The sequence below is a fragment of the Esox lucius genome, chromosome 4 (assembly GCF_011004845.1).
Source record: "Esox lucius isolate fEsoLuc1 chromosome 4, fEsoLuc1.pri, whole genome shotgun sequence".
NCBI classification, from domain to species: domain Eukaryota; kingdom Metazoa; phylum Chordata; class Actinopteri; order Esociformes; family Esocidae; genus Esox; species Esox lucius.
The window spans coordinates 12,198,512-12,213,385 of record NC_047572.1 but is presented as its reverse complement, the minus strand read 5'-3'; the positions used below and the strand labels follow the sequence as shown (position 1 = coordinate 12,213,385).

Below are 14,874 nucleotides of genomic sequence, written 5' to 3'. Positions count from 1 at the left end.
TACAGAGCTAGTTTCGTGCATCATTCAAATATTTAAATAGGCAGCTATTTTATAACAAATTAACTAAAAAACTAAATTTTACAAATGAAACACTATGTCAGCAAAGTTACATTTTTTTCCAAGATCTGCTGAAAGAATAACTTTTAATAATTACACATTTTATGAATATCTTCTGTCAAAACAGAGACTGTAATGATACACACAAACAAATCCAATCCACACACAATTTAAACAGACACACATAGACAATATGGTCCTTCTATCACTAAGAAATTCATCCATGGACTACGTGTGATGTCATTTTTGGCCCACAGAGCTACTGAGGCATCACTCTAGTGAATGGCATACAGAAGGGAAGTTCAGTTGCTTTAAGATCAGGTTCCCAGACTGGCCCTCTACAAATAATGGGGGCCATTATGCCGTCTACTTTGGACCACTTCCGAAGACATGATGACCTGCCTCTGTATTCTGCGTTCAAAGGCTTGTACTCAGCTGGCTGTCATAATACAGTGGATATAAAAAGTCTACACACCTCTGTTAAAATGCCAGGTTCTTGTGATGTAAAAGAGCAGTCTTAGCTATCTAGCATTATGCTACATCTCAAATGAATTAGGTCAAATTACATTGATAACAAAGGGTATAGCTATTAATGATTTTCCTTATTTAGAAATGACATTGTGTGTTCAAGCCTCAGTAATGAACTTCACTTCAAATCATCAGCACTCATTGAGGTTGCACTGTGTAGTATCTTCAACAGTGCAAGACGCAACCCATGAAGAGACATGTTCGTCTGCTTGCCATCGGTTTAATCTAGAAATCTAGTTGACAATGTGTCATAAACATTGTACTCCGTGTTAGCCAACAATGTCTAAAAATTATAGAATTTATGGTTACGGAAGGAAATATCTTGAAATATTTCAAAATGTGCTTACAGTGGATATACAAATCTACATACCTCTGTTAAAATGCCAAGTTCTTGTGATGTAAAAGAATGAGACAAAGATAAATCATGTCAGAACTATTTCCACCTTAAATGTGACCTATAACGTGAATAGTTCAATTGAAAAACAAACTGAAATCTTTGAGGGGGGAAAATAAAAAACTCACAATAACCTGGTTGCATAACTGTGCACACCCTAAAACTAATACTTTGTTGAAGCACCTTTTGATTTTATTAATCAAAATGGTGATGTGCACCTTTAGATTTTATTACAGCAATCAGGCTTTTTGGGTAGGAGTCTAATAGCATGGCACATCTTGACTTCAAAAATACTCCATGTATAAACGAGAAAGAGGAGGAGTTACCCTGCCCGGAGGAAGGCCGGGGCCCCCGTCTGGAGCCAGGCCCAGAGGGAGGGCTCGCCGGCGAGCGCCTGGTAGCCAGGTTTGCCACAGAGCCCGGTCGGGCATAGCCCGAAAAAGCAACGTGGCACCCGCCTCTCCATCCTATGGGCCAACCACTCATGGGAGGAACCGCTGGGGTCGGGTGCGCTGCCATATGGGTGGCAGTGAAGGCCAAGGGCCTCGACAGACCAGACCTGGGCGGCAGGGGCTGGCTCTGGGGACGTGGAACGTCACCTCTCTGTGGGGGAAGGAGCCGGAACTTGTGAGGGAGGTGGAGCGCTATCAGTTAGATCTGGTGGGGCTTACATCCACTCACAGTCTCGGTTCTGGAATCGTACTCCTGAATAGGGAATGGACTTTATTCTTCTCTGGAGTTGCCCAGGGTGTGAGGCGCCGGGCGGGGGTTGGGATACTCACAAGCCATCAGCTGAGTGCCGTTATGTTGGAGTTTACCCCAGTGGATGAGAGGGTCACCTCCTTACGCCTACGCGTTGTGGGGGGGGAATCTCTGACTGTTGTTTGTGCATATGCCCTGAACAGCAGTTCGAGTATTTGGCCTTCTTGGAGGCCCTGAATGGAGTCATGTATGGGGCTCCAGTAGGGGACTCCATAATTCTGCTGGGGGACTTCAACGCACACGTGGGGAATGATGGAGACACCTGGAGAGGCGTGATAGGGAGGAACGGCCTCCCTGATCTGAACTCAAGTGGTTGTTTGTTGTTAGAGTTCTGTGCTAGTCATGGATTATCTATAACGAACACCATGTTCGAACATAAGGATGCTCATAAGTATCCGTGGTACCAGAGCACCCTAGGCCGAAGGTCGATGATTAATTTTGTGATCGTGTCATCGGATCTGAGACCGCATGTTTTGGACACTCGGGTAAAGAGAGGGACGGAGCTGTCAACCGATCACCATCTGGTGGTGAGTTGGGTCAGGGGGTGGGGGAAGACTCTGGACAGACCGGGAAAACCCAAACAGGTAGTGCGGGTGAACTGGGAACGTCTGGAGGAGGCCCCTGTCCGAAAGATCTTCAACTCACACCTCCGGCGGAGCTTTTCTGGCATCCCTGTGGAGGTTGGGGGCATTGAACCTGAGTGGTCGATGTTTAAAACCTCCATTGCCGAAGCTGCGGCGGGGAGCTGTGGTCTAAAGGTCTTAGGTGCATCAAGGGGCGGTAACCCTCGAACACCCTGGTGGACACCGGTGGTCAGGGAAGCCGTCCGACTGAAGAAGGAGGTCTTCCGGGATATGTTATCCCGGAGGACTCCAGAGACGGTTGCAGTGTACCGACAGATGTTGTGGAAGAAACTTCAGGTCTCCAAAAAAGATGCAAAGACTCAGGAACTTCCAATTTTATACAGCACCATCTTGTATAACACTACCTGGCCATCCCACTATGCTAATTCTTTGGGCAGATCTTCTTTGACCCGCCACCGTTATTTCTTATCATTCAGGAAGTCACCCAACAAACCATCATTGTTTAATATTGGTGGCGCAGGTCTTGAAAACTCCATAAAATAACAGGGCCCTCAGGCCCTCAAATCTAATACATCCAATGGTGCTCTGATTACTTCCATTGTAGGACACATATTGGTGATTATGTAGGACACATTGTATATTGATGATTATACAGATTACCATACTGATTAGTTGTATGAGTGTGATTGATACATTAATTGATTACATTGATTACATAAGTATATATCAAAATCTCCAATACAGACCCGAAGGGCTGCGACCTCTGCTGTGAAAGAGGCAAAATAGCGGGTGTGGGAGGAGTTTGGGGAAGCCATGGAGAAGGACTTTCATTCGGCACCAAGGTGTTTCTGGAAAACCGTCCACCACCTCAGGAGGGGAAAACAGGGAACTATCCAAGCTGTGTACAGTAAGGATGGGACACTGTTGACCTCAACTGAGGAGGTAATTGGGCGATGGAAGGAACACTTTGAGGAACTCCTAAATCCCACTAACACGCCCTCTTTAGTGGAGGCAGGGCTGGAGGCTGATGGGGAAGCATCGTCAATCTCCATAGCAGAAGTCACTGAGGTAGTCAAACAACTCCACAGTGGCAAAGTACCGGGGATTGACGAGATCCATCCCAAAATGTTGAAAGCTTTGGGTGTGGAGGGGATGTCTTGGATGACACGCCTCTTCAACATTGCGTGGAAGTGGCGGACTGGGGTGGTGGTTCCCCTGTTCAAAAAGGGGGACCAGAGGGTGTGTGCCAATTACAGGGGTATCACACTTCTCAGCCTCCCTGGGAAAGTCTACTCAAAGGTACTGGAAAGGAGGGTTCGGCAGATAGTCGAACCTCAGATTGAAGAGGGACAATGCGGATTCCATCCTGGTCGGTTGTTCCGACTAGCTCTTTACTCTTGCAAGGATCCTGGAGGGGGCCTGGGAATATGCCCATCCTGTCTAAATGTGTTTTGTGGATCTGGAGAAGGCGTATGACCGGGTCCCCCGGGAGATACTGTGGGAGGTGCTGCGGGAGTAAGGGGTGAGGAGGTCCCTTTTGAGGGCTATCCAATCCCTGTATGTCCAAAGTGAGAGCTGTGTTCGGGTTCTCGGTAGTTAGTCGGATTCGTTCCAGGTGGGGGTTGGCCTCTGCCAGGGCTGCGTTTGTCACCAATCCTGTTTGTAACTTTTATGGACAGGATATCGAGGCGTAGTCGGGGTGGGGAGGGGTTGCAGTTCGGTGTCCTGGGGATCTCATTGCTGCTTTTTGCAGATGATGTGGTCCTGATGGCATCAACGGTCTGTGACCTTCAGCACTCACTGGACCGGTTCACAGCCAAGTGTGAAGCGGTTGGGATGAGGATTACCACCTCTAAATCTGACACCCCCATGCTTCACTGTGGGTATGGTGTTCTTTGGGTGATGTGCAGCGTTGTTTTTGCGCCAAACATACCTTTTGGAATTATGGCCAAAAAATTCAACCTTGGTTTCATCAGACCATAACACATTTTCCCACGTGTTTTTGGGGGACTTAATGTTTGTTTTTGCAAACTTCAGCCAGGCTTGGATGTTTTTCTTCGTAAGAAAAGGCTTCTGTCTTGCCCCTCAACCGCATAGCGCATAGCCCATGAAATTCCTGCAGTTCCTTTAACGTTGCTGTAGGTCTCTTGGAAGCCTCCCTGACCAGTTTTCTTCTCGTCTTTTCATAAATTTTGGAGGGACGTCCAGTTATTGTGCCATATTTTCTCCACTTGATGATAACTGTCTTCACTGTGTTCCATGGTATATCTAATGCTTTGATGACAGCTTTCCACAATCTGATAACTCTCTCAAAACTTCATGAGGTAATGACCTGGTATGTTGAAATAAAAACAGTGTGTACATTAACAAGGAAAATTGTACAGGTCAATGAGAAGTAATGGCTAATGCTACATTTTCCAACAAACTCCCCAGTACTACCCCTTCAGCATAAGGATGGTACTGGTATGTTGCCGGTGTATTCATTTGCATCGCCTAACTTTTGAAAGGCTGACAAAATCTACGTAGCGTACATCTGTGTAGGAGAAAATCGTCCTCATTTTATGATGAAAAACAACACAGAAATCTTGCACTTTGCTGCGGCTGTAACATTCTTATTGCTAACCATCAACACTGTTGTAGCAAAGTCTGCCTAGAATCCAGCAATAGCTAGCAAAGAAACAAAAAGGCCGCAATCAATGACTGGGCAGAATGACACTGGGACAAACTAACTGAAGCTGGAGGGAGATAAGCGTTACGCTTCTTGAAGTGGGATGCTGTACTTGGTACGACTATATTTTCTCTTGTGGTTGTCTATTCTGGCAGTCAATCTTCAGCAGGCTTTTCTTTGGCTCACTCAATATCAGACGTGCTGTAGTCAGGGTGTGGGAAGGAATCAGCTGATCCTTTTTTGGCTGCAATCACAGGAGACAAACAGACAATCGGGGCAATCACAGGAGACAAACAGACAATCGGGGCAATTCTTTAGAGTGAAAATTTGACTCACTTCTGTTTGGAAGGTCCAGAACCGTTCCTTTAGTTAACGTTTTGAGAGCATTGTAAGAGATACTTTCCTTTGGGTGCAGGCAGACATAGCGGCAGCTGGTTTGATTGGGAGTGTATTTCTATCCAGAGGCTCCCTAGTGACCTCCATAATAGGGACAGATTGCTGTTTTTCTATGCACTCAAGTGTTTATTTACAAATAAAAGATGAATATGAGGCAGAAGTACAAAATGTAACCTTTAATTTATATTTCCTTTCAACATTCATCACAAACTTTATATATAATTTCCCCGCATTTTTCTCCCCGGGTTTGGGATACAATTTGTAATACCGTGCCTCATCGGTTTTCCTGACAAACTATGTGCACCGCGTTAGAAGTCTAATAATATGATTGGAGTATAATCTGACCGCTGTGATTTCTGCCAGACTAGAGCGGACAGTGTGAACGCTAGGTTATTGTTTAAATTCTCCCTGAGAGATGTATCCAGTAGGTTGCAGTATAGTGGTCTGAGAAAGGACTTCCCAGAGATAGACTGCTGCAGCTGGTTAAAACAGAACATTTCTGTTTTCTTGGGGCACATTGTGGGTTCAACGAAGTACTGAGTTAACACGAGTGGAGGAATATTTACCCTCACTGATAAGTAAATTAATATTGTGTTGGACATTCAAATTAATTTGCCGGTATTTGAGATCAGTGAATTGAATAAATAGAGGGATATTGGATATAATGACGAGATCGTAATATCTAGATCTTAACAATAGGATTCTTTGTCCAAAACAGGACGGATTTGCAGTACATTATAATGACTCAAAATGTCATTCCACGCACACACAAAACACCCACGTATTGTTCTCTTTGGGTTCGTGTATAAATCTCGTCGTTGTAAGATGTTGAATATTCGACGAGCCTCTTGAATATGCATAGGCTGTCTAGAGTTTCAACTGGGAGACCTCAAATAATTGCATAAAGGTCTCGGAAAATAATGCGTCTCGTATTTATGTTAGTACACTAGTTACAGCCTAAGCATTAAGATACATATATTAGATCAAATAAGCTTCAAGTATTCAAATTATTTTTATCTTGACAAAATTGGACACTCATTGACCCGCATGAAAAAGCCCATTGCTTAACGTGGACACATTATTGTGGGGGTTATTCCTCTCGCTTCGTCTCCTCCTCTCTGCGAACACGTTGTATTCCAGTCTTTTCTAGCTACCGGTACCGCCTGGCACTGGCAGAGCGGAGGTGATTTAGTGAAATCACTAGTTTTCTCAATCAACTATTTTAATAATTGCCTCCTGGTAAGTGGACTATTTTTTCAAAACATTTTTGTTGAATAATAAAATAAATATCCGATCCTGTACTTAAACTTACTTATTAGCGAACGTTAGCTAACTTGCTAACAGTTAGCGGTTTAGTTGTGCTAGCTAGGTAAACTAGCAAGCTAACGAAAGGCAGTACATTTTTCGTTATGTAATTCATGGTTTAATGTGAAATGAATGTAACTGAGTTACATACATAATCTAAGATAAGACGTCGTCACTATAACGTATAAATGTGACTACCAGTCAACTAAGTAAATGGCCTAAAATGGTTAACAAAGTAGCCGGGGTTGCTCCTTTAACCTAACGCGTATCCAGCTAGTACAGCAGGATTCGTTTGAATGTTACTCTACGTTGTTCAGTACTTAGTGGTTAAAAATAACGTTAGATATCATCTTAAAACATGTTTAATTATAAATAGTTTGCTAATTTGGCCGCTTTTAGGTCACTAGCTAGTTTGACTGAAAAAACATATATAGGCTAGGCTAATTAGCCAGCGAATAACTTGAGGCACGTGCTTACTATGAAATTATTCTGGCGAATTCAGCTGTCCATATTTGTTTATGTAACCTTTATATAGTTAATTTATGAAACGTAGGATCACCGGCAAACTACTCAGCGTTAATTATCGCACTGCAATATCGTGACACATTTCAAGAAGTTCAGTCGGCTATGTTGCAACTCGGCCTCTATGCATCTGTGGTTGGAAGATGGTTAGCTAATGTTAGCTAGCTTATTAGGTAGCTAGCTTAGCTGGGTGGGTCTAGTCCCGGTAATCCATTTGTCTACCAAAATGAATTCCATACGTACACGTTATTTGTGCGCAGCTTCCTTTAAAACGTTGTACTTAACCACGAAGGCGGTTAAATAGAAAGATGGATGATTTGCGTACAGACTGGATAGTTATCGTTCCCTGAACAGGTGCAGTTCACACTCTCCACACCCATTCAATTTTAACACACCATGACAACCACAACTGTTCGCCCTTTTCAGTTCTCTCCAGCTGACCAAAGAAATGGTGATGGAGAAGCCAAGTGCCCAGCTTGTCGGGCGGGAGTTTGTCCGACAGTACTACACACTACTCAACCAGGCACCAGATTACTTGCACAGGTAAGACTTTTACATGAACATTAACACTATCTGTTCCAGTTTGAAATGGTTTCAATCCAGGAGTTAAGCTTTTACTGCTTTGACTTCAGACAGTCGGCAGTATAGCAACTTGCAATCCACTGCTTACATGACTCTAACGCTAAGCAGTGTTGGTCACTGGATGAGAGACCAGATGCTACTGGAAGTGGTGTTTGAGGGGGGGGAGGGGAGACTTCCCTCTTTTTCTAAATATGCAAATACCCCGAGGCAGTAAAGGGGACTTTGTCCTGCATAGGGTGTGGTCTTTCAGATGTGACAACCGATATCCTGTGCTGACCGGTGACCCTGTGGCACCTGTTGTATAGATGTGGGTGTTAATCCCATTTTGGTTCCCTGGCATCGTTTCCGTCCTGGCCCTCATGTCAGCATGGCCCCTTCATCATTCACGGTTTTCAGCTTATTCCTCTCTCCTTCCCTTGTAACACAGTGATATTGTGAAGTACTATATTGTATGCAATCACTTGCATGTAAGTGGGTTTACGTCACGTCAGATGAATGACCACAATGTGAATTGTAAAATGTATACTTGTCTTTTAGGTTTTATGGGAAGAACTCCTCCTACGTGCACGGAGGGCTGGACAACAATGGCAAACCAGTTGAAGCTGTATATGGACAGTCGGTGAGTACCGAAATGAACTCCAGATCACGTTTATCATACTTCACACAATGTTTAATTTTGAACTTTGTTTTAGCATTTCTCTGTCATCTTCTTAACCATGCTCAACATGGGCCTAATAGTTTCTTCAGCAAGGACATGTCATTTCAGTTGTTCCAGATTTTCATGTCATGTTCTCTGAATAGGAAATCCACAAAAAAGTTTTGGCGTTGAACTTCCGCGACTGCCATACCAAGATCCGGCACGTGGACGCCCACGCGACCTTGAACGAGGGCGTGGTGGTGCAAGTGATGGGGGAGCTGTCCAACGACATGCAGCCCATGCGCAAATTCATGCAGACATTTGTGCTGGCCCCTGAGGCAAGTCCTTTTGCTGTGTAGACGGTCATTTTGGCATTTGTCCTTGAAACGTTTTCATTGAGGCTTAATTTTTCGGGACATAACATGTCTTTCCTCCCGTGGTGTAATTCAGGGCACCGTAGCGAACAAATTCTACGTTCACAACGATGTATTCCGTTACCAAGACGAAGTCTTTGGCGATTCTGACTCAGAACCCCCTGAAGGTGAGACTGTTAAATAGCTTCTTTACAGTTGACTGCTTTTGTTTTTTGTCATTTACTTCTCATGACTAATACATGGTGGTTGGAGGTGGTGCTCTTAACGTCGTTTCACCGCATTTCGCTCATAGAATACTTTACAAGTGGGTCCAAACTGCTATTATAAATGTCTTCACAGTTCAGGGACTGGGCGCATTTTGAAGGCCCCCAGCTCAATCCAGACTCAAAGGATGTTAACAGTATAATGGTTTTATTAAGAGAATATACAATGTGCTTTTTTTTTTTTTTTATTTAGCTGTGCGTTAGCATTTTTATGACAGTCACTCATTTTATTCATGAGCGCTAACATTTTTTTGTCCACCAACGTTTTGCTTACAACTCCCAACATTTCAAGGTTGTCTCTGACTACTAGTGACTGTATGTATTCGGGTACTTACTCTCATGCCACCCCAGGCCCGCATTCTGATTTTCTTACGCCATCAAAGTTGCCATTTTGTGGTTTCGGGTATATAGACGTGCCTGCTGAATTAAATGTGACTGATGTTAGATTCCGCCCCATGAACTTAATGATTCTTGTGGTCCAGCAGAATCTGATGAGGATGTGGAGGAGATGGAGGAGAGAGTACCTTCACCTGAGGTGGCCCAGGAAGAGGCTGCGTCCTTCTACGAACAGACACCATGGTGGGAAAACGTCTTGCTGTGTTTGTTTTAGCCTCATGGTTCTTTATTGCCTTGATCAATAGCGCCTGTCCTGCTTAGACGCCATTTCCTCCTAATCTCAAATTAGATGGTTATTTTGTTATTTTTTTCAATGGCAAGTCTGTGTCTTTTTAATATTTGGTGTTTGTGTGTTTGGGCTATTTCAGCACAGAGCCGGAGGCGCCGGGGGAGGAGGAGGCATCCGTCACCCCGGAGCCCGAGGCAGAGCCAGAGGCAGAGCCGGAGCCGGATGAGGCTGACGGGAAACAGGAGCCCTACCTGGAGCCGGCCAGCCAGCAGCAGCAACACATCACAGAGGAGCAGGGAGAAAAGTGCCTTGTCTCCTCGGCCCTGCCCTCTGCCGTGGAGCCCACGCCTGCCCCCGCCGCTGAAGATAACCGGGTAGGTCTCGGCTCTCATTTCGGCCGCTGCCGCGTGCATGGGAAGTGTCATGGCGGTGGTCTGAATACCACACCTGACCTGTCCACGCGAGTCACTGGATTCTCCCTATTACCAGTTTAAAGCCGGTCATTTGGTTTTTCATATTAGCGTTAGCTTTTTATGACTTTATTTTTTTGAACCTGTGTTTTGTTGTGCTGTTCTTGATTGCACCCCCCCCCCCAACCTGTTTGCTGCCATTTTGTTTTTCTGAAACCATGTCTCATTGACTGAGATGGTGGGGTGTGACGTTCTCCACTCTGGGATGGACAGTCGCCTGTCTCCATCAACTAGAGAAGTTTGGGAAGACAAACGTTCTTGAATGGCTTCATGGACAGACATTTACTAGATACAAATGAGCCAGTAGAACTCCAGTAGTGTCACCAATGCAGGTTTACTGGGGGGGAAAAACATCTTTTTTAAGGCTCATTCTCAACTATTAATGGAAAGTCTGATTTCCAATCCTAAACTGTAGCTAGATGGTCCTATATGTGACATGGCTACGCCTCTCTAGTTTCTCCTCCTTCTCGCCGTGCACTCTGAAGTACAGCTTCTGGCAGTCCTTGCCTGCTGATGTCCTTCATTAGGGTTGAACCACTTTCCAGAAGTTTCCCTGTCCAGCTGCCAGACCTCATTCCGCCTGGTTTAATAACGTCTGTGAGCCTGGTCCCTTCCCTCCAGCTGCCCCCACCCCCACCGACCATTTGTCTCCTCTCTCTCCCACAGCCTTTCTCCTGGGCGTCTGTCACCAGCAAAAACCTTCCCCCCAGCGGAGCTGTTCCCGTCTCAGGCATCCCCCCTCATGTTGTCAAAGTCCCATCAACCGCGGTACGTACAAACAGCACAGCCGTGTCCTGTAGCTGGCATTCATTAGCCTACCCAATACCAGTAAAGAAACAGCAGTCCAACATTGATTATTTGGGGGGGGTGTATAATTGACTTAATCATGTAATGTCCGTGCGTTCAACCTTTATTTACCAGATGTAGCGCCACACATGTGGTATGCATCATTAGGGACATTTTGTGACCTTTTTAGTCAACGTTCCTCTGAAAGGGCAATGATCGTGTTCAGTCGAGCATTGATCAGCTTGTCCTTCGTGTTCTGGTTGGTGTGGACAACTGTTTGGTGCTGCTTTGATGTTTAGCTAGTTTGTTGAAATCCTGACTATTCATTGGCTGAAAGCAGTATGTAAGCAATAAGGCACAATGGGGTGTAGTATATGATCGAATGCTATGACCACAAAATGGTCATAGCATTCTACTCTCCCCGCTTGGCGGTGCCCATAAACTACTTGTCTCAGTGTAGCCTGGTCTGTGGTGGTGTTTGCGCTGCAAGCCTGGTTTCTGAGTGTGGTCTTTCTTCTGTAGCCCCGGCCAGAGGTGAAAACAGAAGCCACAGCACAGAGAACACATCAGAGAGACCAGAGACCGCGGGAAGCCAGGCCAGGTCCACCACCAGTCAACCGGGCCCCCAGGCCAGGAGGTACGTTCCACCGGGAGTTTCACCCAACTGTTCTGTTGCACGTTATCAACAGGAGTCAATTAAAACCAAGGGCACTGAGGGAAAGCCAATGAGGAGTTTAGTAGGAAATAGCCCATGGGGTCTGCATCATGACACGTACAAAGATACAGAAAAACAAATGTCACCTCAGAGTATATGAAATGTCTAACCATTCTACACCTGTCGGTACAGAGAAGGCCAGGCAGTCTGACTAGTACAGACCAGAAGCACCCTGATACTAACCTGGCACCCTCATCATTGGTCTATGGCCCTTGTTCTAATCAGTGAGACAAAACCATACCACAGTGAACCAATAATAACATATCTGTGACTACTCATACAACTTTAGAGGTTCAAATGGAACAGTTGGAACGAAATGTTCTGTGAAAGCGGGAGGTACCACCCAACCTTGTAACTTAGGTGTCCACGCCGTCAGTCCTGGATGTACCCGTAACATGGTGGTAGAAAGACTGGCCAGCCCATCTGCCCCTTCTAACCAGTGCCCTGCATTCAGCCATTCATTATTTCCAAACATAACTATGTTTTTGAGTTCTTATACTCTTTAGAATGTTTGGATTATTGCTTTTGACGTAATGACACACTGTTAAGTAAGAAAATTATAAGCCTAAATAAAAATGTTTTAAAATGAAGAGCTCTCGTAAGCAACATGTTAATGGATTAAAGGAAATCTTGCTGATGGTCTGAACTTCCTATGTTCGGCCACCAACAAGGCCACATTGTCCTCATGCACCAATATTTGCAAACACAAAGAGCTCGGTTTTTAGTTTCCTGTGTCAGTGAAAGTGTCAATCAAATGTCTTTTCTAAAGCCTTTTCCCCCCCTATCAGCAGTGGTCACAGTTATGCCCTTTTGAGCATAACCCTGTCTGATGTCCATGTAGATATCTGCACTAGTCTGAAAGTCCTCTATGTAGTCTGTAATACCTGTACTTTAAAGGGTCGTTTAAAGACAGGGGTGCATGTGCCTGTGCGTTTCTAAAGGAATCGCCTCATACAGTGTTAGACTGTAGTCTGGCTGCGTGTCCTTGGCCTGACTGCCTACTCTTGGTCTGCAGTGCGGGAAGGAGAGCCGGGAGAATCGTCGGAGGTTCGTCGTGTGGTGAGGTACCCAGACGCCCACCAGCTGTTTGTGGGAAACGTCCCACACGATGTTGACAAGGCAGAGCTCAAGGAGTTCTTTGAACGTAAGATGGAGGTGTTTTTTCTAAATTATCTGCAACTGTTTTTTATTATTATTATTGAAATCATTGATTTGTCATGTCACTCAATTGAGAGAGAACAACAGTACTGAATCATAAGTGCCCGATTTGGTAAGTGGACGTTTTGATTGATCAGTCCCCCAATGTCCTGTAAATTGGATTGAAATAATTGATTTGAATCATTGATCTGTAATTGAATGATCTTCTTTGTTGCGATAGACTACAGTAGGTTTTGTAGCAACTGATTGAAATTATTGATTTGTAATCTAATACCTTCCGGGAAGAGAATACGCTGCATGCTTTTGCTGCAACCGATCAAAGTAGTTGATTGAAATAATAGATTTGTAATCTAATATCTCCCAGCAACAGATCATGGTTGCGTACTTCTGCAGCAACCGATGGAAGGACTTGATTGAATGCATTGATTTCTGATCTAATATGATCTCCAGAATACGGCACTGTGCTGGAGCTACGGATCAACAGTGGAGGGAAACTCCCTAACTTTGGATTTGTGGTTTTCGACGACTCGGAACCTGTACAGAAAATCCTCAGCAACAGGGTAAAGAATCACCTTGAATATAAAACCGCACTGCTTTGGTTTCAGACATTACAGAGGTCTTGTATTGATGAACAGACTCCATTTTGTGAAGCACTAGGCAGTTTTCAATCGATGGTTGCTGGAGCTTTCATTTCCCTCATAAATGACACTCTCTTTAAATGTAGTTCACACCTGTTTTTAACGCACCTGCTGTCACGTTCCTCCTGAGAGTAGAGTCAGCTACCCGTGGAGTCATTTTTCCTAATTGAATTCAAATGTTCTGACTGACTTTTTATTCGCAGCCTATTAAGTTCAGAGGAGACGTGCGACTGAATGTGGAGGAGAAGAAGACTCGCTCTGCACGGGAAGGCGACCGACGAGACATCCGCCCCAGAGGTCCAGGTGGCCCCGGGGGGCCCCGAGAGAGGATAGGAGGACCCAGGGGCCCTCCCCCCCGGGTCGGCATGGCACAGAAACCCAGCTTTGGCTCTGGACGTGGCACTGGACCCAGCGAGGGAGGTCGCTACATGGGACCTCGTCAGTGAACGTCAGTGCGGAGCCAGATGTCCCGCTCCCATGCCAGCTACTACTGCTGATCAGTCAGTCAGCCCAAGTCTGAGTATTGTATAACAAAGGTGGCTTCTCAGTCTCTCCCTTCCTCCCTCCTTTCGCTTTTTGTTTTTTAACCTGGGATTCTGGAATGTAATCCCTCCCTCTACTGTCCCGACATTGTTGACATGATCCGGACTTTTCTCTTCGTCTTTTACATTTTCATCCTGAACTTGAATTTGTTGTAAGAAAGATAGTAAAAAGGGTAAAAACTAACTACTTGAATTGGAAAAACCCAGTTTGGTTTCCGCGTTCTCTCCCTGTTTCTTAAAGGAACGTGTATGTACTGCTTGGGCAATTCTGTGTATTGCTACCACCGTCTTCAGGTCAAATGCAAGTATGGTTTTATTTTAAATTTGCAAAGTTGAATCATGGTTGTGAATGAATGGTTATCGAGCATGTAACAAATCCTGTCTGCCTTTTACTGATGCACTTCATCATCATGAGAATACCAATCAGCTGTTGAGAACTGAATAAACATGATTTACTGTTTAAAATTGACTTGTGGTGTTTTGAGTTGAACTTAATGGGACTGTTTTTTAGATTCTAACTTTCTATAAACCTAGAGTTACAAAAAAACCTTGATCTAGATGCTCCACATATAATGCTTTTAAAACCATAATCTCATAAATTCTCTGTGGAGATGTGAATGAGAATTTAGCAGTCATTGCTTGGTTTGTCCTCACAAGGACTGAAATATACCAATTTTTTAAAGCTGATGGAGCCTACGGGAAAATCCTTTAAAGTGACTTTTTTTTTTTTGGACCACAGCATGTTGGATTCTAAGTTAAATAATGATTAGATGAGTACCTACTGTCAGCATTCATTGGAGGGTATCTACATCCATAAACCTCTAGGTATTACAGCCCTTTTACACATAATCCCCCATTTTGGATCAAT

The 14,874-nt window shown here is 44.6% G+C and overlaps 1 protein-coding gene across 2 annotated transcripts; it reads left to right on the top strand.

Annotated features, from left to right (window-relative positions):
* Positions 1 to 6,420: 6,420 nt before the first annotated feature.
* Positions 6,421 to 14,475, top strand: g3bp1 (GTPase activating protein (SH3 domain) binding protein 1). Of its 2 annotated transcripts, none has more exons than XM_020045650.2 (12): positions 6,421 to 6,628; positions 7,643 to 7,759; positions 8,336 to 8,417; positions 8,600 to 8,773; positions 8,886 to 8,976; positions 9,555 to 9,651; positions 9,837 to 10,071; positions 10,834 to 10,935; positions 11,476 to 11,590; positions 12,684 to 12,812; positions 13,277 to 13,386; positions 13,668 to 14,475. In XM_020045650.2, the coding sequence occupies exons 2-12, from the start codon at positions 7,665 to 7,667 to the stop codon at positions 13,908 to 13,910; spliced, it is 1,473 nt and encodes a 490-aa protein (XP_019901209.1). In that variant the 5' UTR covers positions 6,421 to 6,628; positions 7,643 to 7,664; the 3' UTR covers positions 13,911 to 14,475. The 2 variants fall into 2 exon arrangements, with proteins under 2 accessions (XP_019901209.1, XP_010901962.1); XM_010903660.4 differs by having other exon boundaries at positions 6,425 to 6,628; positions 9,558 to 9,651.
* Positions 14,476 to 14,874: the final 399 nt, after the last annotated feature.

What these genes read in the sequence shown, in the direction of transcription:
- g3bp1 (XM_020045650.2), top strand. Translation starts at nt 7,665, where the DNA reads ATGGTGATGGAGAAGCCAAGTGCCCAGCTTGTCGGGCGGGAGTTTGTC. An exon ending in CCGCCGCTGAAGATAACCGG is followed by an intron (nt 10,072 to 10,833) that starts GTAGGTCTCGGC and finishes TCTCTCCCACAG; the next exon opens with CCTTTCTCCTGGGCGTCTGT. An exon ending in AGAAAATCCTCAGCAACAGG is followed by an intron (nt 13,387 to 13,667) that starts GTAAAGAATCAC and finishes TTTTATTCGCAG; the next exon opens with CCTATTAAGTTCAGAGGAGA.